The sequence below is a fragment of the Gekko japonicus genome, unplaced genomic scaffold (assembly GCF_001447785.1).
Source record: "Gekko japonicus isolate JY-2015 unplaced genomic scaffold, Gekko_japonicus_V1.1 scaffold625, whole genome shotgun sequence".
Classification (NCBI taxonomy): Eukaryota; Metazoa; Chordata; class Lepidosauria; order Squamata; family Gekkonidae; genus Gekko; species Gekko japonicus.
Window position 1 is genome coordinate 482,956 of NW_015172572.1, and position 22,529 is coordinate 505,484.

At 41.6% G+C, this 22,529-nt stretch overlaps 1 protein-coding gene across 1 annotated transcript in view; it reads right to left on the minus strand.

Moving 5' to 3' along the window:
- Positions 1 to 22,529, minus strand: part of CFAP47 (cilia and flagella associated protein 47) — a 387,027-nt gene that overhangs the window by 86,889 nt on the left and 277,609 nt on the right. Inside the window, exons 61-62 of the mRNA XM_015421363.1 lie at positions 19,130 to 19,234; positions 8,348 to 8,504 (exon numbers count right to left, since the gene is read on the minus strand). Coding sequence (XP_015276849.1) covers positions 8,348 to 8,504; positions 19,130 to 19,234 — 262 coding nt within the window. The remainder of the gene's footprint in view (positions 1 to 8,347; positions 8,505 to 19,129; positions 19,235 to 22,529) is intronic.

Sequence of the window (22,529 nt, forward strand, 5' to 3'; positions counted from 1 at the left end):
GGGGGAGGACGGGCCGGGGAGCCGGGGAGCGGGGGGGGGGGGGACCGGCCTCGCCGCCGCCTGGGGGAGAACGAGCGGGGGGGAGAGGAGACGGAGCTCTTCTCCCCCCCGCGAGTATCGCGGGTCCCCCTCTTGTATTATCTGATTTAGTCACATTCTTTATTTCCTTCTCCATCTCAAAATCAGCCTCAAGGATTTGAGGATGTGAGTGGTATTACACCACCCCTTTTAAGTAACCCTTAGGGCCCAGTATTTCCACCCATATCACTTCTATTAGGGAGCTTATTCCCCTAATGTTTTCCAATTTATTTAATTCTATGCCCTCTTTGATGTACAATGCAACACCTCCCCTAACCTTCTTCTTCTTCTTCCTCTGTGTTCTTTGTATCTTTTTTTGGGTTCCTGATGTCTTTTCAAAAATTGATTCGCTTTGGTAAAAGAGTCAATCTTTTCTTTGTTGCCTTTGTAGTTGAGCATCAAGCCTTCAGGGAGTATCCATCGGTAGGTTAAGGAGAGAGCCAGTTTGGTGTAGTGGTTAAGTGCGCGGACTCTAATCTGGGAGAACCGGGTTTGATTCCCCACTCCTCCACTTGCACCTGGCTGGATGACCTTGGGCAAGCCGTAGCTCTGATAAGAGCAGTTCTCTCAAATCTCTCTCAGCCCCCACCTACCTCACTGGGTGCCTGTTGTGGGGAGGGGAAGGGAAAGGAGTTTGTAAGCCGCTCTGAGACTCCTTCGGGTAGTGAAGGGCGGGATATAAATCCAATCTCCTCCTCCTCCTCCAAGCATGCCAAAACAGCCTGCAATAAATAGGAACCATGAGAGTAAGTATCTACCGTACTATATGTAAATGCATGTAAATCTGTGCTGTGCACTCTATTAAATACTCAGTCAAGGAAGCCACGGCCCTCAGTTTGCCTGAACAAGGCTGTTAACGAGAGGATGTTTTGGAGGACATCGACTCATAGGGCTGCCACAAGTTGGAAGTGACTTCACAGCACTACACACACACACACAACGGCAAGGATGACTTGGACTTATTTCTGCATGCACAGGCCAGAAAAAAACAGGTGGTCTGTTAAAAGTTAAAAAAACAGGGGGTTAAGTTAAAAAAAAACCCTTTGTGTTTGTGTCCTTTGTAAAGTTATTATATCTCTGCTACCTGGCATTACATTTTATGAAACACATGGCTCTCTCGGAAGCTTCAGAGGAATGCACCCGCTATCAACACACTGAAACCGGAAGTCGAAAGGACAGTTCTTGAAAGAGCTCTCTCAGCCCCACCTACCTCACAGGGTGTCTGTTGTGGGGAAGGGAAGGGAAAGGAATTTGTAAGCCACTCTGAGACTCCTGGTATAAATCCAATCTCCTCCTCCTCCTCCTCTTCTTCTTCTTGTAAATACCTTTGACTTTGAGATTCTGACTCTCCACAACAGAAGAACAGCTTTCAGTACAGGAATGGGACTGTTCTGATAAGCCCCTGAAGGTCTTGTCCCAAAGCTCTCTCTCTGTTATAGCTTCTCCAGGTCAGCAACCCTAGCCTCAAGGGAATGAACCTGATCCCCAAGAGCCAACAGCTCTGTGCATTGAGCACACACCCATGATTTCTGCCTAGTGGTTGGATAATCATACATGTGGCACTCCCTGCATTGAGCACACACCCATGATTTCTGCCCAGTGGTTGGATAATCATACATGTGGCACTCCCTGCAAAACACTAGATAGCCCCCACTAGCCTGCTGGCTTTCTACCTTCATAACTGGTTTAGCCATTTAAAGGTATTTTAGAGTGAAATAAGGCCCTTACCTGAACTTGTGTGGATTTCCATAGCAAAAAAATATCATTTAGATAAATTCTACTGAATGTCAACTGTTTAAGACAAGAACTATGCTGATCTAGGCTTCATGTTATAACAATGTATCAGCATACATTGCCCAAGTAAAAACTAAAGATGAAAATCACAATTACAGCTCTGGTTAAGATTAATATTTTAATTAATGCATTCAACTGTAGGTAAAAATAATTTGCTATTAATTAAGGCCTGTATTGAATTAACTGGCCTGTGATATTTCTAATACCATATAACTGTAGGAAAACAGAAATTTATATTAGATTGCTATGAATTCACGTTTAGTCCCATTAAATTCTTCATCTAAATTAAAGGATGCCCATGGAAGCGAAAGAGCAGTCAGAAAACATTTTGAGACTGACATTTAAGCAAAATGGCAATTTCACCATGGAAATGAGGTAAGCTACTATGTGTACAATTTTCTCTTATAAAACTGTTAGCTTTAGTAATCCAAAGGATGAAGCAACTATTGTGCTGTGACAATGAACAACCTCAGCTAAATGTCACTTCAGATATTGCTACAGAGATAAGTTTAATGTTTTAAGATGCATAGACAAGTAGATAAAACCAGATTCCCAAAGAAGATGCAATTACCATTCTCAGCTGATTATTAATTGCACAGAGACATTAATCTTTTAGTTCAGCATAGCTTTTTATTCAGATGCATAAATGTTAGTTGCACTTTTTAATGCATTTTCTCCCAGTGAGGTACTGTTAATATGTACATCTAGTTTTATACAAATAAACGTATTTAAATGTTAGTGTATGAATGAATTTACAATTTCTAAATGTTATGTGCACTACAAATCATAGATGCAGTCTGTCAAATGTTACAGTAGGTAGAATCTATAGGCCATGTATTTTCAGTCAGTGGAAGCCATATATTGGCATTGTTGCATTGATGTAAAGGGAAATGTTGCAGCAATCTCAGACACAGAGAACCCAGTCGCTGCAACATGCCTGCACTAGAAACAACATAGACAAAGGACTCAGGTAGGAAATATCTGTCTTAAAAGATCATAGAAGCATAGACAGCCATGTAGTCACTAGCCTTTGGGGAGGGGGGGGGACTTAGGTTTGGCATGCAAAATGTCCCCAGCATCTCCGGTTGTAGGTGATGTGACAGATTTAAGTGAACTCACACTTACATATTTACTGTTTTCATAGAATCACAGAGTCGGAAAGGACGTCCAGGGTCATCTAGTCCAACCCCCTGCACAATGTTGGAAATTCACAAATACCTCCCCCTCACACCCCCAGTGACTGCTGTTCCACGCCCAGAAGATGACAAAAAACCTCCAGGATCTCCAGCTAAACTGGCCTGGAGAAAAAATGCTTCCTGACCCCAGTGGCAATTAGCATTTCCATGGGCGTGTTTTGACAAGCTAACACCCATCCCAGAAGGATGTTTTCTGTTAACTATGTTAAACTTTACAAATGAAATCTGTATATACTAGAGAGTACCATTATTAAACAGCACAGTGAGCTACTGGCATAAGGCCATTCAGTGCTGAAATCTATGGTTCAAGACATTTATCCACTATGCCATATAAATTCTTTAAGGGCTAAACTAATATAATCTTTGTGAGGAAATGGCCAATATGAAAGCTGGGAACAAGATATAACAAGATATAACCCGGCCTAAGCCTTTTCACCTCTATTCACTTCTAGAGAGACAAAAGTTCCAGAAATTTTGAAGCAATGGGGGCGGGGGGATTCCCATTTTGTTCAGAGAAAAGCAGAAATTCTGTGAAAACTATATACAATACTTACTTTCCTATAAAGCCTGAACGTATCATACTGCTTTTAAAACAAAAATGCATCATTTGTAACTTAGACTGCTTCCACACAGATGTGTAAAAATGCATCCCTGCTCCAGATGCAGCACAGTAGCATTGAAGCAAATAGGGACAGAGTCTATACCTGCATACTTCCCTCCCCAATTCCCCCTTTCCAGCTAAGCAGAGGTGCAAAGCTGCAATGCAGGGCAGCTCTGAACAACAACAACAAAAATTGGTAAAAATGGCTAAGGGCTACCATTTTGAACCATAGCTCCAACCCATCCCCAGACAGGCTGTGAGCAGAGTTGTCAGGAGAACCTCCAGGGTCCACCAGGAAATCTTGGGGGCAGAGACAATCACATTGGTGTGCAGCGTGACATGACAATTATGTAATTATTGGAAATTATGTAATGTGTTGCACAGATGCTAGCAAACCCTCGCCAATACTTTCTCCATTGGTATGAGAAGTGGCAGATTTCCACTGACCTGCTAGTGTGCAGCGTGACATGACAATGTCACTTCTGGTTTTGTGTTGGAAATGATGTAATGTGTTGCACAGATGCCAGCAAACCCTCGCCAATACTTTCTCCACTGGTCTGAGAAGTGGCAGATTTCCACTGACCTGCTACCCCCCAGCTGTGGGATGCTCTGCTCACAGCCTTCCTTGCAGTTCATCCTTTCAGCAGATCAATGGAAGTTTTCTTTTGAGCACACTCAGAGGAAAGCCCTGGGAGAACCACAGTGGAAGGAGCATGACATTGTGTGGATGCTCCCTTTAAAACTTTGAGCATGCTGCTGAATCCTTCTGTGGAAGCAGCCTTAGTTAACATATAGACGTATATAACATATAGAAGCCTGGCGTGATCTGGTCCATGGGGTCGCAAAGAGTCGGACTCGACTGTGCGACTGAACAACAACAACAAAGAAGTATGCCATTTGACACATTTATGATGTGTAACGTTATAAATGCTTTGGTTTTCTACAGACAAAATTGCAAATATACCCAAGTACCTGAGAGGGAACTGCAAACTGCTGCACCCTATGCTATCTTTGCATATGTATCTTAATATTTGTCATCTGAGAGGTAGTATGAAATAAAACAAATTTTGTAGTCAAAAGTATTTTGTTTGGGCAGAAATAGTGGCATACAGTCACATTAGGACTACCCGAAAATATAGATATCAAATTAAACTTGGTAATGCTGAAAGCACTGAACTCTCTAATAGTGTCATCAAACATATTGTTGCATATTAAACGTTGCAAGAATTATTCACATTTAGACAATGAATATATCCTTGAAAATATGCTGCATATGTCTATGATACATTAAAATATCGTCATACTGAGTGTCTTACATAAATATTCATGATATATATTCTGAATGAATAAAAGCATTTCACTAATTCCAAAAGAGAAAATAGGAAGGTTTTTTCACTGTTCTCCCAAATTTCCCAGTTTCTCCATAAGAAAAACTGAAGAAGACATTAAAAATATATATTTTGTAGACTTTAACATACCTATTTACTGTGTCAACAGATCTGTGTCAGCAGATCTGTGGACAGCTACTCTTCAGATTTCTTCAATTTAGAAACAGGCCCAGTTTACTAACACACCTTTGCCCCCTCAGACGGAAGAAAGAGTCAGACAACCAAGGTTGGATAAAATAAGGCCACTTTATTAACATATTAAAGTAACAGCAAGGGCAAACATAAAACAGCGGCTCGGTCAAGGCCTGGTGTCGCTTTGACCCCATCCTTAACCGTATAAAAGGCAAGACACCAAGGCCCCGGGTTGGAGCCAACTGTAAGTTACTTGCAAACCCAGCTGAACCAATTATTGGGATGCACCTTCAGGAGCCCTCAAACACCACCGCACGGCCAGCGCTGAGTCTCCGTCGTGGCCATCCCCATAGGCAGTCTGCAAGCCTCATCCCTGGCCGCACGGCCGCAGGGTTGATCCCGCAGACCCTTCTACCGCCCCAGGGGCTGTTGATTGGTGCTTACGTAGCTGCTGAACTTTATTTAAACCTAATTCTGCCCTAATAAAGTGATGAACTAACCCAAGGCACCATTCCCAAACCAATTCCTCAATCCACTGGCAGCAGTGCAGGGTAGGCGAAAAAGACCCCTTCTCAATAGCCAATCAGAGAAGGGGACAAAAAAATCCTACCTGGCCCCCCATTAAACGGGGCAACCAACCTGTGCTTACACTACATACAGGACGGGTGGGTGGGCCAAGCACGAGGCGAGCAACTGACAGGCGAAGGCAGCCCCCAGGAGGCATGCCGTTGGCTGCCTCCTGTGGGGCCAGATTCAGCAGACTGTAATCGAGTCATGGATATTTAAGGACATACTAGACATTACAGAATTCTATGAGACTTCCCTCCATTTTCTAAATTAATCTTTTGAAGTATGAGGCTTACTGATTCATCAACAATGGTTTGCATGTTGTGTGGTGTAGTGGTCAGAACATGGGACTAGGGCGTGCAGAGATACAAGTTTGAATCCGCACTTGTGCCATGGAAGCTCACTGTGTGACCTTGGGCCAGTCATATACTCTCAGCCTAAACCACCTCATAGGGTTGTGAGAATAAAATGGAGGAGAGGAGAACAATGCAAACCCTTTAGGTCCCCCTAAGGGAGAAAGTCAGGGTATAAATGAAGTAAATAAATACATAAATAAGTAAGATGGTCCACAAAATGAAATTGAATGTCAATTAATATCTCATAAAACGCTAAGGTACCAGAGAGAGTATTAGTACCCAGGGTAACTTCTGTAAACATTTTATTAAATTGTTCTGCAAAATTTTGTCATTTTAAGCATCTCAGTATCTTATATTTGTGTAAGCTGTGTACATTATTTCTTTGGGGACTATACTGCAGACAAGCTTCTGTCGTACAGTAATTCTGGGGAAACAGTTATAAATAAGTATGTTAGAAATAACAGTCCAATACCTTGGTACATTTAAATATGCCATCTGGAACAGTGTTTATATTTAGAAGTCTCTCTGTTTGCTCCTTATAATAGTTTTGCTACTGTGTATATCAGAAGACACACAGGCTTGAATGCTAAAGGAGTACAAAACATGCCATTTCCTAAAGGAAGCGGAATAGTAACACATCTCTATTGAAAATGAGGTCATAAATATTCATGCTATATAGAATGCCTACTGGTAATTTCCTAACCATTTGTATGTTTTTATTTATCTATTTATATGATTCATAGACTGCCTTCATGTATTTGTATTCAAAACCAACAAACAAAAGCCATAAATAAAACTAGTGGATGGAACCTTAAAGCCCAATATTGGTGGGAGGGAAGCTTTAAATGTATCTTTTAAGAGAGACAAGTGTGTTACCCAATGAAGCCCCCAGGCAGAAATACATTCAGAGAGACCAAGCCACTTGCGACCAGGGGTCAGCGGTTAAAGCAGGAGCTTGGTCCCCAAACACAAAGGGGACCTAGGATCCTAGCCCACCGGGAGTCCACCAATAGCACCCTTGGCGGGAGATTCAAACTCTCCAATGGGAACATAGGTGTGCCGGGTGGAGTGTGTATAGTTGGCCTTGCAGGGCCGTTTTGTGCGTCTTGTTGTGAAGTACAATAAATGTGTCTGAACGCACGTCATGGTCCGCGTTCTCCATGCATCGAACCCAGTACTTTTCACCATATAAACTGAGAATGCAGCCTGGAGCACAAGCACACACAGCCCACCCCAAAACACACAAACACATTCGTATGTTGCTGTGCATTGCAAGGAAAAATTGATAGGGATGGGCAAGCTATCTTTCAGGGAAGACTATCAGCCATTATTGATGTTCTAATGGAGGAAACTAAAGAATTCCAGGAATTCTCAGAACACATCTATCTATTTATTCACAGTTTTATAAATTGAGCAGATGCTATGTAGGTATAGATTCACAGCAACACCAGGTCCTACCCAGAAACCCGTTTAGTGGTGCTGCAAGACTCCCTTTTTTCCTATTCATACTGTTCCAGGTAATTCTTTCATCAACTATCTGCACAAAATGTTTGATGTTGTACTTTAATAAAACATGCTCATGCAGAGAAAAGGTGGCTGCAGAGGAGAACCAATGCAAGGGTGATCTGTAGCCAGCCATGAGAACAAAGCTTCCTGGTAACTCTGACAAATTAACAAAGGGAAACCTTTAAAGGGGTCAGTTGGTACCATCAGACCTGCTCCACCCTACCAATTAATAAGAACAACCAAGTACAGTACAACTGGACAAGTGGTATTTTATGTCCCTTCTGTTGCTGGGAACTCCTGCCACCAAGAAACACAGCCTAGAGCCTTGTCCTGCAGTACCACACTGTGGTCTGAACTACAGTGAAGTTCTCCGAGCTTTCTTCTGCCCACCTTTCATGCTAATTTGGGTTGAGTCATGCTTTTTAGGCCTAATAATTAGTGCTCGTACACCCCTCTCTCAGGAGGCTGAGAATAACCACTCATAGACAGCCCTGCTTACAGCTGTACACAGTAGGTTGAATCAACCAATGACAACTGGGGAAACATTCCAAGGGCCAGAGCAACAGCTACTTGACAACACCATCTCAGATTCTTGTGCATTTCTATTGTTTCTTTCCTGTGAGCTTCCAGTCTTTTCCCCATGCAGACACATAATGGACCCTTAGGTTTCTGTTATTTAGAACTTAGTACCATACCACCTAATACAATGATAAAAGAAAATTACCATACCTGTTAAAATCACATCTACTAGTACATCTTCAAAAGTAGGATTTCTGAAGGTTATGATGATTGAAGAATGATAACCCAGGCAAGCGCTTACACTAGCTGGCTCCTGGGGCTCAGGAATCAAACCAACACCGGACAAGAAAAATATCCACTCTTCAAGCTGTAGAATAAAAGAGTTCAAATTTTAATTTGCAGCCACTCCCCCCCCCGAAGATTTGTAGACCCATACTAAACAGAGTTGGATCCTAAATCCATTGAAGCTGTGAGGGTGTGATTGTGTTTAGGACTACAGTGTCACAGATGAAATTAAAGAACGGTGGCCCCAATCAAGTAGCTTTGGTTCACATTACTGGGTCTCCAATTCACATTCAGATACAAGAATGGACTTCCACTGAAAAACACTCTGCATGCACAATCCTACCAAAGTCTTTGAAATGCTTTGGATTATGACAACTTTGTGCAGTGGTCCATTCAAAGACCACTTAGGACAATTATGATGAAAATAACATTAATGGCTGGGTCATTAAGTTGGATTATACCTTTCCCATGATGGAGTAGTAAACTGGCCCGCTTCTACCACAGGTGTGGCACATTGGAACCATTGTTCCATGCCATGCAGAGGCCTGATTTGTACAATTCTTAAACCTGGGGGGGGGGACCTGTATGAATCAGGTGTCTACATGTCACACCTATGTCATATGTTACATTTCTCCAGAACTCTAGATCTAACGATCTTCTGCTTTTAATTTCATTTTTATACCATACATGTAATAAGGGAGAGTCTAAATTTTAGCAACAATATGTAAGTTATACATTTGTTCGAAGGAAGAACTTCAGTTAGTTAACAAAAAACAAAAACACCTTTACACATGCCAGCAGTGATAAGAGACATTCAAGAAATAAAAACAAATAGGATGCAAAACAGGAAGCTTAGCTCTGACACAGCTTTCATTCACTTCATTAAAGTTTATGTGGGAACAGCAATAGGTAGGTAACAACCTAATTCTGATACATTTTGAATGACTCTCACCCACTTGGTAAGAAGCCAGTGAATCAAGCATTAGAAGAATACAACCCAGTTAGCTCATTGACTAGACCTGCTTAAATTTACTACATTTCAGCATTATTCTGAGCAATATTTTAAACAGGAGAGGTTAAAAGAATCTATGCAAATAATACTGGACAGGCTCTAATAATAGATCCTGCTTGCCTGTAACACTGTTCAGTATTATTAGTCTCAGTCAATTATGTATGTATGTTGTAGGTTTACTAGGAGAACTGGGTGAAATAAGGTATATTAACATCTTCAGTAACCATTACATTCAACTTGGCATTTTAGCTGTGCTGTCCCAACAAAGTTAATTTCAGTGATCAAAAACAAGAGTAAAGTGATTATGGACTGAGCTTAAATTCTTACTGCAGACAGCTCTTTGCACAGCTCTAAACTAGAAACAAATGAAGCAGATAATAACCCATAGTGGTTTCTCTCAATTCAGTGATGAGGCACAATCAGAAACAGTTAAGGCTTGTCTTATAAGTGCTGTCATTAGTTGATTTTAGATTAGTCAGCTACTCAGCTATAAAATGGCTTAAAGTGTCAGTTCAGAAGCATTTAATCAGTGAAATCAAAGAAAGAAAATCAACGCCATTTTTTAAGGTTAAAAGTAGACCAGATTTCACATATTGGTTTTTTTTTAAAGCCTTCTGAAGGCCTTTGTCCCTGCACCTCCACAATCCAAAACTGGGCCTTGGATTGTTAGAAATAAGATAATACTAGGTAAAAATAAATTCATCCAACTCTACAGAATTAGGATTATCTCTAATCTTTAATCCAATTCTGACATCAAATTTTGCTTCAACAAGTTAAAACCTCAATTTTTTAATCTCATTGTGAAAGAAACAGCTATGGGTCATTATTTGCTTCATCTGTTTCTATTTTGCAGCTGCATAAGGAGGACTCTGCAATAGATTCCCCAATCTGTTAGAGGCTGCACAGTTTCATGGGTATGCATTTTTACAATCCTGAAAATAAGGGATCCTAGGAAAAATGTCCCTATACAATCCAATTTGAGAAAAACAACAAAAGACACTCATTCAAAACTAGTCCTGCATTTGATGCGAAATTAAAAACTAAAAACCACGCAAAGTACTAATTTTAAGTAGAAAAGGTTTTTATACCCCACCTCTCTCTACCTTAAAGAGTAGGGTTGCCAAACCCCCCCCAGTTTGCCAGGGGTCCCCCATTTGGGGGGGTTCTACCTGCCCCCAACACCCACAGCCACCCCTCTCCCTTCTCTCTTGAGAGAGAGGGGTGGCTGCCTTTAAGTTCATGGAACCCGCGTTTCCTCCCAAGCCCGATCTCTTCTCTGCTGGAGATCAGGCTTGTAGGTAAATGCCAGCTCCGTGCACTTAAAAGGGAAAAGCCGGCTCTTTGCTCTTAAAGGGGAAACACCGGCTCTGTGTACTTAAAAGGGAAATGCCAGCTCCTTTAAGTGCAGGAAACTGGCGTTTCTGGAGATCAGGCACGCGGGGGGGGGGCGGACATCCCCAATGTGATGTCATCACGTAGGTGATGCCCTGCCCCCTCCAGGAACGCTCCCAAAGTCCCCTGCTGGGGGCGAAAGATGGACTTGGCAACCCTAATAAAAAGAGTCTTAAAGCAGCTTACAATTGCATTCTATTCCTCTCCCCACAACGGGCAGCTTGTGAGGTAGTGAAGCACGGGAAAAGGGTCAGGTTACCAGTATCTGAGATCACACCAGTTTACCAAGAGGACAACTTTATTTGATATCAGTTTTGACCTGTACTGCAAGGTGCTCTGAAATGGCCGAACCCTGAGCTACGCAGTAACAAAGCATTTATACCAGTTACAGGTTACACGTCACACAAGCAGAGTGTACAAGGGAGGGGGAAGCAGAGCATAAACTGTGGGAACTTTTTCTTTACACGTACTTTTTTCCTGTTATGAGATATTTTCTCCTTTTCTGTGCCCCCTTTCATCTCTTTTGCATTATAAGCTAGTTAACGGATATACATCTGTGTCTTTGAAGCCTGACCACAACTGCAGTTGCTATAGCTTCCGGGGGCCGATTTCGACAGCAATGGCTGACAGCAGTGCTACACTAAATAGGTCATGCTCAGGTAGGAGAAGGAAAAAATGTGGGGGTTGAGGGCTGAAGTCTTGTCTGGGAGAGGGCTACCTGTATTTTTAATATATATTTTTTTAATATTGCTTCAGTAGGAGACACTAATTTTAAAGGTGTTCCTAATTGTTTTCTTTCTATGGTAGAGAACAAAGCAACAAAAAAGAGAGGGGATCCTCTTCAAAAGCATTCCTTTGTATGTCAAAAGCTAAACATATTAAATAGATATATACTATATGCACAGAGTTTTCAGCACAAATATGAATTTCATCACACAGAGGAGAAGTTTGGAAGGGCTCCCTTTTTATATCTTTTTCTTTCTCTTCTGCAACATTCTGAATGGCTTTTCCTTGGCTTTCCATATTTGAGATTGCAGATGTTCAGATTTATGTGATTTTAACAAAAAAAATCCCCACGTCTGTTGTAAAAATATAAACATCAAAAGTATAAACACCTCTCAAGGTACTCAAGATGGTTCGATCTTGGGTTGCCTTCTTACCTGATTGGCTGAGTTCTACGCAGGATCTTAGCATTCTACCCAGTGCCTGTTTGTTCTATTAGCTGCCCTGAATCCCCAGTGTTTCAATTTTTAAAAAAGCTCCTAGGCCGTTAACACAGATAAGTAAAATATTAGATTCATTTAGGAATTATTGTTATAAATAATATTGTAGTGAGACTGGACTTTATTTTGTAACAGTTGGATACCAAGCATAGCCACAACATGTGGACCCCTATTCTAGACCTTTGTGGTCCTGTGCTGCCACAATCATTCAGGGTAGCATTGTTAAGAAAAACTTTCTTAATTCCTGTTTACCTGATTTCTCCATGAAATCCAACAATCTGTTATTTCCCCACTTTTTAGGTATGTGGAATCAATTTATAATCAATTCCATTCTGATACAGGAGAAATTCAAAGAAGAGGGCAGGAACGGAGGGTTTGCAAAATTTCAGATACGCATTCTGTAGATGCTCAGAGGAAAGCAATGCCTTCTCAGAACAGAACAGAAAACCTTTATTGGCATAACATAGATAAACCAGAACAAAGGAAAAATTTAAGGGGTAGTACTAAGACAACATCAACCAATATTCCCAATATCTCAAAATACAAAGCAATCCTAACATGGTTTATAAGATTTACAAAGTACTACTCTTGACTTCCATTCATAAGTCAAAAATTCAGTGACAGGTAGTGTTATTGCTGGACTCTTGTCTGCTAGAAAGAAATGTAAATCCCTATCCAGAAAATCTCTCTGCAAAGGGAGAAGCGGGCGAATCAAAACATTGCGCATAGCAAAATATTTGGGACAACGAAAGAGAATATGGGTGATAGAATCAGGTTCCCCAAGATTACAGTTACAAAGTCTATCCTTGTACGGAACACTCCTGTATCTACCGGAGACCACTACTGAGGGGAAAAGGTTGAACCTTGCAAGCATAAAAACCCTCCTAAAAACTGGGATTGTCAGATTAGCGATATACGGTACCATGGAGGTATGCAAGGGGAGGTGGGGTAATGAATAGGGAGAACAAACTCCAAGACTACCGGCATTAATGATCTGCGCCTCTATATCCCAAATTCTCCTCCTAACCACCTGCAAGACTGCTACCTCACCACAGTTATAGAGGGGTTCCAGATCAATACCTAGGATACCCACCTTTTTCACTATGGCCTGTGACCACTCTGATGTATAGGGGGTCAGCTAAAAGTTGGGCCATTAGGCTAGCAGGAGGAGATCGAAAGTGGAGCCGAAGCCAATATTTGATCGTAATGATCCAAGCCCGAGATTCTATCAAGTGAAGACCCAGCTCCTTATAAAGGGCAAAGAGCGACACTGAGTTGGAAACACAAAGAATCCTGCGCAGAAAAGTGGAGTAGATGCTCTCAACTCTCCTAGTAAAAGACTGAATCCAGATAGGAATCCCATATAGCAGACGAGATATAACAGCCGCTTGGAACATCTTACGCGCAGCCGGTACAAATTGGTTGCCCTTGTGGGAAAAAACCCGAATCAGAGCTGCAGCCTTATTCTTAGCCATAACCAGGGAGTGTTCTCTATGCAAACACCAGCTAAGATTGTAACAAAATAGCACTCTCAAACCTTCCTATCCTCCTGCTACAGGCAGCACCATTCTGTGGTGTGTAACATAAAAACAACTGAAAGGGGTAAAGTTACAAAAGAGTGCAATGATTTATCTACAAAGAGAAATCCCTCTTTTAAATGGCAAAAAGAAAAAGGAAATGAGGAATCAATTCCTATATATGTATCAGAAAAAGGAAATTCCCCCTCCCCATAACAATGCTAGCCCAGGGAATCTGAAGTTGCTACAAACTGATAGAGTGGTAGACAGAGGCTGAATCTGCATTCAGGGCGATGGTAGGGATCCCACTCCCAACCTTCGATGGGGCACAGCTGGTGCCAGTGCTGGGAGTGCTACCGGATGCCTCCTTAACAATGGAGGCCCAAGTGGCAGCCACTGCCAGGACAGCCCTTTATCATCTTCAGCTGATTAGGCAGTTGGTTTCCTTCCTCGAATGCAACGACTTGGCAACAGTGATCCATGTGATGGTCACCTCAAGGTTGGACTACTGTAATGCTCTCTACATGGGGCTGCCCTTGCCATGAATCCAGAAGCTGCAACTAGTGCAGAATGCGGTAGCCAGGCTGCTGATGAGTATCCCCATGTGGGAGCACATCCAGCCTTTTCTGAAGGCACTGCACTGGTTGCTGATAGCATACCGGATTTGTTTCAAGGTGCTGGTATTAACCTTTAAAACCCTATATGGTCATGGTCTGCCATACCTGAGGGACTGCCTTTCCCCACCAGAGAGCACTCCGTTCAGGGGTGCAAAATTGGTTGGCCCTTCCAGGCCCCAAGGATGCTAGGCTGGCAACAACCAGGGCCAGGGTCTTCTCGGTGGTGGCTCCATCCTGGTGGAATGAGCAACCGGAAGAGATCAGGGCCCTGCAGGACCTTGTACAGTTCTGCAGGCCCTGCAAGACTGAGCTCTTCCACCAGGCACTTGACTAAGGAGCTACATCATGCACCAAGGAGTATCCCTGTGCCCTGGCTTTACCACTTTTGCTTTACCACCTCGCAGCCTGTGTTCTGGCCTTAGCCTGTACCCATTGTACAACAAAGTGACCAAACTGAGCTGATGTGAATGGGAATTATATGGTCACCTAAGGCATATGATAAACAATGTGCCCCCATTCTCTTGATAATGTTCCTACATTTTAATTGTATTTTAAATGATTGGTATTTTATGCTTATGATTATATATTATGATAGGTTTTAATTGTATTTTTATGGAAAATCTGTAAGCTGCCCCGAGCCCGTCTTTGGCGGGGAAGGTGGAGTATAAATTAAATAAATAAAATAAAAATAAAATAAATCTGCTGTTTAATGGAGTCTCAGTCTGCTGTGGCGCCATTGTATATGGTTCCCCTTTGCCTCCCATTTTGGCTCAGCATAAAAGCTAGCCATCTGCATCAGACCTCACCATGGCAACTGCATGGGCATGGGCAGGAGAGCGCGTGAGAGGGGGGAGGGCTCCTGATATGCTGGCAGGGCTCTGCACTGCTGGTAGGAAATGGCACAAAACCCCACCCCACAGAAAGTAAAGGGGGGTGACCTGGTGGAGAGGAAGGCAGAGGGGGGCCCAGAGGAGAGCTGGAAAGTGAATGAGCTGAGTAAAAAACATGAAACACCCCGTGGTTGCCAAGCAGGGCATTCTGGGGACTGCCCCATGGTTCAGGGGTGGGCATGCTTCTAAGCCACCAGCCAAAAAAAAAATACTTGCAGAAAAATGTTCCCTGGATGCTTTTATGATTGGAGGGGGGAAGAATTTGACTCCAGTTCTCTGCTTATTGCTCACAGTGGCTCAAGAGCGAGGAGGAGCAATTGGGCTGTCTTAAAATTAAATCCAGATAACACGGTAAGACACTGTAGTGACATCAAAGTCACCACTAGAGGGCAATAAAATGATACAGACACCTGATCCTGAGATGAAATAACAGGAGACCTGATGCAAGATGAGATGCAGACAGAAATTTGTGAAATGATGTGATGTCGGCAGCACAGCGCCTGGAAAGACCAATGCAGACTGGACCAGCATAAGCAAGTCTGCTTGCCTTACTACCAAGCCTTCTGCCTACCTTGCCAATAGCCAGTTCAAAGATCAGCTGTCAAATGGTAAGAAGCTACCTTCTATCAGATGCAAACAACCAAGCAAGTCAGTCACAAGGTCAAAGGTGTTGATCTAATCCTTTTTTAGCCCTGGAATGGCCCACAGTCTCCATCTTTGAACAAAATGGATTTCAGAACCTGACCAGTGTTCCCTCTAAGCTGAGTTAGTGTGAGCTAGCTTTTTTAGTCTCCGGCTCACACATTATTGTCTTAGCTCAGGAAGGATGGCTCCAGAGCAAACTGATTTATGCAGTAGCCAAATCGCTTGCTCACAACTTTAATGCCAGTAGCTCACAAAGTAGAATTTTTGCTCACAAGACTCCACAGCTTAGAGGGAGCACTGAACCTGACTGTGTAGTTTGCCACTGGAACATGTGAATTTTTCTGAGACAGCACTGAGTTACCTTTGTGCATTCTGTGAGGAACATCTAACAACTAGCAGCTCTAAACACTGGGGGAAGCACCTCTTAATACTGAGAGAAGACTTTCATTAAGGGAGGCAACTCGCCTAAAACTTGTTTAAAGCTTCTCCAAATGGATTTTTGATTTTTACAACAGAAGACCCCTCCCATGAGAGGACTTCAGTGATGTTTGATATTATGAGATGAGAAGCATGGATTGCTGGATTTTGGATCTTCTTTTGAAGGATTGTTTCAATGGCTTTGGAAAAATGTGTGGATTCAGCAGAAAGAGCACAGAAACTGGTGTGTCAACTGGAATATTCATTTTGGCAACTAAGTTAAGATATGTTGTCAACAGCTTTCATGGCCAGAGTTCATTAGTTGTTGTAGATTTTCCAAGCTGTATGGCCATGGTCTTGGCATTGCAGTATCTGATGTTTTGCCAACAGCTGTGACTGGCATCCTCAGAGGTATAACACAGAAAGATGGAGTACTCTCTGTGTCTATGTGAGAAGAAAAATGGTAGGCAGGTAATTAATATCTACTCAGGAAGGTGGGGTAGGGCTGAGTCATTATCTTGTAGGAGTTTCCCAGGCTGTGACATGCTAATGGAGGAGTTTTCCTGAGGAGGTTCTTTTGTATATGGATTGGCTATTGAAATTCTAATCTTATCTGTAGTGCTGTTGTCAGATGTAGAGCATTTTGTGTTTTTCAGGACTGGAAACCATGCCCTATTTATTTTTAAACTCTCTTCCTTCCTGTTGAAATTGTGTTTATGTTTGGCTTTTTTGGCCAAAACCAATTCCATTATTTATTTGATTTCATTTATACCCCGCCCTCTCCGCGCGCGGGCTCAGGGCGGCTGACATAGGCACAACCGTGCAATAAAATACAACAGGATTAAAACAATTAAGGCACCCAAGGTGCGATAAAACTACACAGATTAACCACTTAAAACCAAAATTCATATTTTACAGGATACATTGGCGATTAAAATACTCACTCATTATTGTATTATCACAGTGAGATCAGAAGAAAGGGGGGAATGCCATGGGCCAAGATGTTCTGGGTGGTTATCATTTCTACAGTGCAACTAATATTATACGGCATTATTTGTAATGCATACTGCACAGTGTGTGACTATATGGCCAAAAGGCCTATGCCTCCACCTGCCAGCTGATCAGTGGCTAGGGGGCAGGGTCTGGCAGTGGGGGGGCAACTCCACCGGGGAGGGGGTGTCTGGCAACCTTATGTTGCCTTTGCCTTGGAAGAGAACCTGAGAAAATCACTGCATGTGCAAAAGGGCTTGATAAAGAGATTTTTTTTTAATCTTTCCCCAGCTTTTTTTTTTGTGCATTAGTTAGCAGAATTAGGTGCAAAAAACCAATACAGAACACAACAATTAATATGCTTGCTTTGCATGATTAGCAATTTTTATGTTAGGCAAACTATATTACCCAGATTTAGGGATCTTAAATATGGCAACCTTAGTCCAATCTCAAGAGCAATCTGATAGGGAAAGGCTAAGATTCAATTGCAAAATTGACTCTTAAGAGAAGTTATGCAATGGCAATGTATTTTCATGACAATTATTACTATTTCATAATAACTTGGCAGCAATTCTTCAAGAACTGCAGCAGATATGCTGAAAGTTTCAGAGGATGCAGGAATGAAAACTGCAAGGCAAAGTCACAAAGGTTACATGAAAACACTGAAAAGGTTGGGCAGGGGGGTTGGGCACAGCAAATAAAAGGATGAGATATTGATTAAAGGTTTGGCTGCAGATAAAAACGTGGAGATTTGCCACTATTAGACAGGAGAGGTACAGGATGACAAAAATGGAGTGTCAGGCCACATTTGGACTTGAAAGGCTTATGTGAATTATTTATTTATTTTATTGCTTTGGTATTCCATGAAGAACTGAACTTTTAATTTATTGACAAGAGTTCTGTGAGTGATCATGGTTTCAGACAGAATAATAGCACTTTCTCCCACTGAACTGTCCTTGGGTACATGCCGTATAAACTAAAAAGGCTGATCTAAACAGTATATCTTACAAAACACACTAGCCCTCCACACTGGATTTTACAGAAGTAGCATCAATAGAATTAATAAATGCACTAAATTCAAGTAATCTGGTTGACTTGAGCTGTAAAATCACTTTTTTACCTTTAAATCATACTTTTGCGAATTAGCAGAAATCCAACATTTTACCGATTATTCAACTGAAGTGTTTTAACAATAAGAATCCTTATTAGGGATCACAAATCCCAACAAAAAGAAAGAAAACTGTATGCATTTTGGAAACCAAAATTTCATTCACACATGACATACATGTTGACATTATAACATTAGGGTCATAATATTTGCTTTTTTGTTTTTGTGGAAAGGAAATAGATGAAAGAGATGAATGATATTTGTTTAGTCATGTCCTTTTTAGAGATACTGGATAAGATGTATCCAGGGGACAATGGCATTTGTAATAGTATGGATTCTGAAATATGTCCTTGAATGTTAACCAAGCCATTATCATTAATAACAACATAGTTATTCCCTGAATATTAATGGACAATATTTATAGCTTACACAACTTTGAACAAGAACTTATGCGTTTAAAAAAAACTCATCTCCCCAAGTGATTGTGTATGAATGATCTAGTTTCATAATTCCCATGCAACTGTAACCAAGTTCACATGACCCACCATGAGCTTAATTTGGTTCACCAAAACTTTTATTGAGCAATGTGTCCTTGTGATATTATTAAACTCTGGGCCAGTATTCAGGGAAGACGGTGCATGCTCTTGTCCAAGAAAAAAGTCTAGGGGCATGAGATATAATCCACAAACCTTACAATACATTAACCAGCTCATTAATTTATGGTGTAACTACATAGTAATTTCTATGTAAGTAATTACATAGAAATTTCTATGTAAGAAAATAGTAATTTCTATGTAAGAAAATAGTAATTTCTATGTAAGAAAATAGTAATTTCTATGTAAGAAAATAGTAATTTCTATGTAAGAAAATATTTCATTTTTAATGAGCATCCATACCTGTGGGCATATGAAAGAGATTTTTGCAGCGTGGCATGTTCTTCCTAGTGCAGAAGGACAAAATTGAATTGGTACTTCGGTAGTAGAGCATGGAGCTACAATCAACTGCAAAAACATTGGGGAAAAACAAAAGAACAATAATAAAATCAATGCTTTTTTTCAAGCCAGTTCTGTTCTTTTTGCTCATATCGACACTGTTGATGTTTACGTGATTAATGTGTTCTACTGTACACCTTCTCTGCTCTCAGCATGCAAGATCTGCTAAGGCTGATAAAGTGCATTGCAGTAAACAGTGCTTAGTAGCAGTCACAGCATGCTTGTTCCCCAGAAACTAAAAACACTGTACTAGCCACAAAGAAGGAAGTGCAGGTTGTTTGAAAGCATGGATGACAGAAACAGAATTTCAGTTTCAAGTTGTATATTGCCACTTTATCTTTTTCCCAACACAGAAATGCTTTAAAGTCTTATATGCCTACTCAATTAAAAAGCAACAAACCAATTTTTAAAGAGCACCATGCAGCTGCCTCTCTAAGTTTCTTTCCATCATTACATACATTCAGATGGGCTCAGAGAAATTACCATGCTGTGATCTACTTACATTAAAATTACAATATTTTGATTCACAGTTGCAGTGGAAAAGTAAAGTGGCCAACTATATGATAAGATAAAGCTGTTTGAAGATTCTAAGCAGGGAACCAATATCCAAATCCCAGAAGACTATTACTCAACACACTTGCAACTTAATACCAAACAATTCTACTAGGGTATCTACCTAAAACACTTGTGTAATTCATGACTGATGTCATGTGTTGTGATTGTGAAGCAACGCTGAAGAAAATTGCTGAGATACACTATCCTAAATGATTTGATCAACACTCTTTAAACGATAAGTGAGAGAGCGATTAGATTTTGAGAAATTATGGAGAGAACACAATACAGAGGGCAAAAATCTGAACTTTCTATCAAAATATAGGTGTTGGCAGTCATCCCTTATTTTAATAGTCTGACCAATAATATATTTTAGTAACCTCTATTAGGGCCTAAAAAGCCAATAATTCCCTCATATGTAAAAGGAGAAAAATACACTTAACACCCAGACTGACAATTTTATACGCACACACACACACACACACACACACATGAACACACTTTTTTTTTTTTTGCCACTGTCGTCACATCAGGATCAAACTGGACTCTTTCCATGCCCTGCTTGGATTTTCCCTGGCTATGCCTTTGACCTGATAGATCTTTGAAGATTCTGCCTATGATGACCTCTCTCCTTGACTCTCCACATTCATGGCCAGACTAATCATTAGGTTAACAAAGATATAGCTTTAGACCCAAATTTTATGCCCTCCATTCCCCAGTTATGATGTGCATTAGACTGATAAGATTGTGAAAACTGCTAGCCGAGTGTATAACTCAGCCAAAAACAGCAAAATACAGAAAACGTGTCGTGATGTAACTGTCAGCAACAAGGCTTCATCACAATAAATGACAAACTGAAGAGTGTGTTAGAACACCAGATCAAGGCCTACAAGGATATTCAACAAAATCTGTACTGTCTTGGCAAAATTTTTGCCCATATTTCAAGCTCCCAAGTCAGCACATGTCTGTGTCTGAATTACCCATATTTCCTAAAGCATTTCAGCAATTTGTTGAACTCCATTTCTTTCTTAGAAAAGAGATGACAAAAGCACATCTATTCAGAAGTACAATTGTTATTGAATCCAAAAGAACAGAATGTTTCCCAAATGCTGAAACATTTGTCACCAGTGATCAGTAACTGTAGCATAGAATGTACATTCTCTCTCCAGAAAAGACTCACCAGTCTCCTCTGAGATTTGAGATAATCACGGTTTTGTTCCTCTTTAGCAGTGAGAGTGAAATTGTCCAATCTTTAAACTGAATGATGTCATTTATGATTTTACCACACCCAAAGAAATGATTGCAGTGAACTATGTTTGTTTGAAGATTTTTACTTTGATTTGGATACATTTGCTAATTTGTTTGATGATGTTATGGTTTCAGGATTTTATTGCAATATATAGTATGTATTTAGGTAGGTCATTCCCTCCTATTAGCCTTAGACTCCTCCAATGCTCCCTCCAAGCTGTGGAGTCTTGTGAGCAAAAATTCTACCTTGTGAGCTACTGGCATTAAAGTTGTGAGTGAGCAATTTGGCTACTGCATAAATCAGTTTGCTCTGGAGCCATCCTTCCTGAGCTAAGACAAGGTTTTGTTTTGTTAAAAACCACTAAGGTAGAATATTACCTGGTTCTTTGGAATCATCCTGCAAACACAAGGTAAGGACAGGTCCATATGCAATGGTGGGAGTTCTGTGAACAGCTTTCCCAGTTTTTCATTTCCCCAAAACTCACTCAAGCAAGGGCCCAAGTCTGATTGGGAGCACTGTGCAAGGAGAAAAACAGGTTGCTTACCTGTAACTGGTAATCTTCGAGTGGTCATCTGTGCATTCACACCCATGGGATCTAGTGTGCACGTGCTGGATCGATCGGTGCTGTAGCAAGCTCTTTAAAGGATTTTCATGCCCAGTCCCTCGGGCATGCGCAGGAACCCCACCGCACATGCCCAGAGGGGTGGGCGCAGACATCCCGCCAGTTCCTTCAAACCGCCGCAAATCAACCCCTATTAAAATGCAGAAGCTGACAGCAGCGGGGAAGGAGGGCGGGAGGTGTGAATGCACAGATGAACACTCGAAGATTACCAGTTACAGGTAAGCAACCTGTTTATCTTCGACGTGGTCTCTGTGCTTCACACCCATGGGAGATTAGCAAGCAGTGGCCTACCTGTAGGAGGGTGCTGGCAGGTCCTTTACTGCGTAGCTGAAGATAGATCGTGATGTCTCATGTTGGTATTGGTGTTTGTACGGACGTCTAGGGCATAGTGTCTGATGAAGGTGTTAGGCGTGGCTCACGTAGTGGCTTTGCAAATGTCCGTCAGGGGCACTCCCTGGAGGAAGGCAGTGGAAGTCGCGACAGCCCTGGTAGAATGAGCCCTATTTATTGGCTGTTTAGCGAGTAGGTAACATAGACGGATGAGACCCACAATCCACTTTGACAGGCACTAAGTCGTGATGCGAGTACCCAGCCGTGCTGATGCTTAAGAGACGAACAGTTGCGAGTCTCGTCCTATTGAGGTAGAACAGGAGACCCCGCTTCACATCCAAGGTGTGCAATAGTTTGTACTCTGCTGATGCCGAATTAGGGAAGAAATCAGGGAGGAAGACCTCCCCCTGCAGTTGGAACTCTGACACCACCTTCGGCAGGAAGGAGATATCTGGTACGAGGCGGATTCTGTCTGGCAGAAAGGACAGGTAAGGTGTATCATGCCGGAAAGCCAATATTTCTCCCACTCATCTAGTCGAGTTGACAGCAAT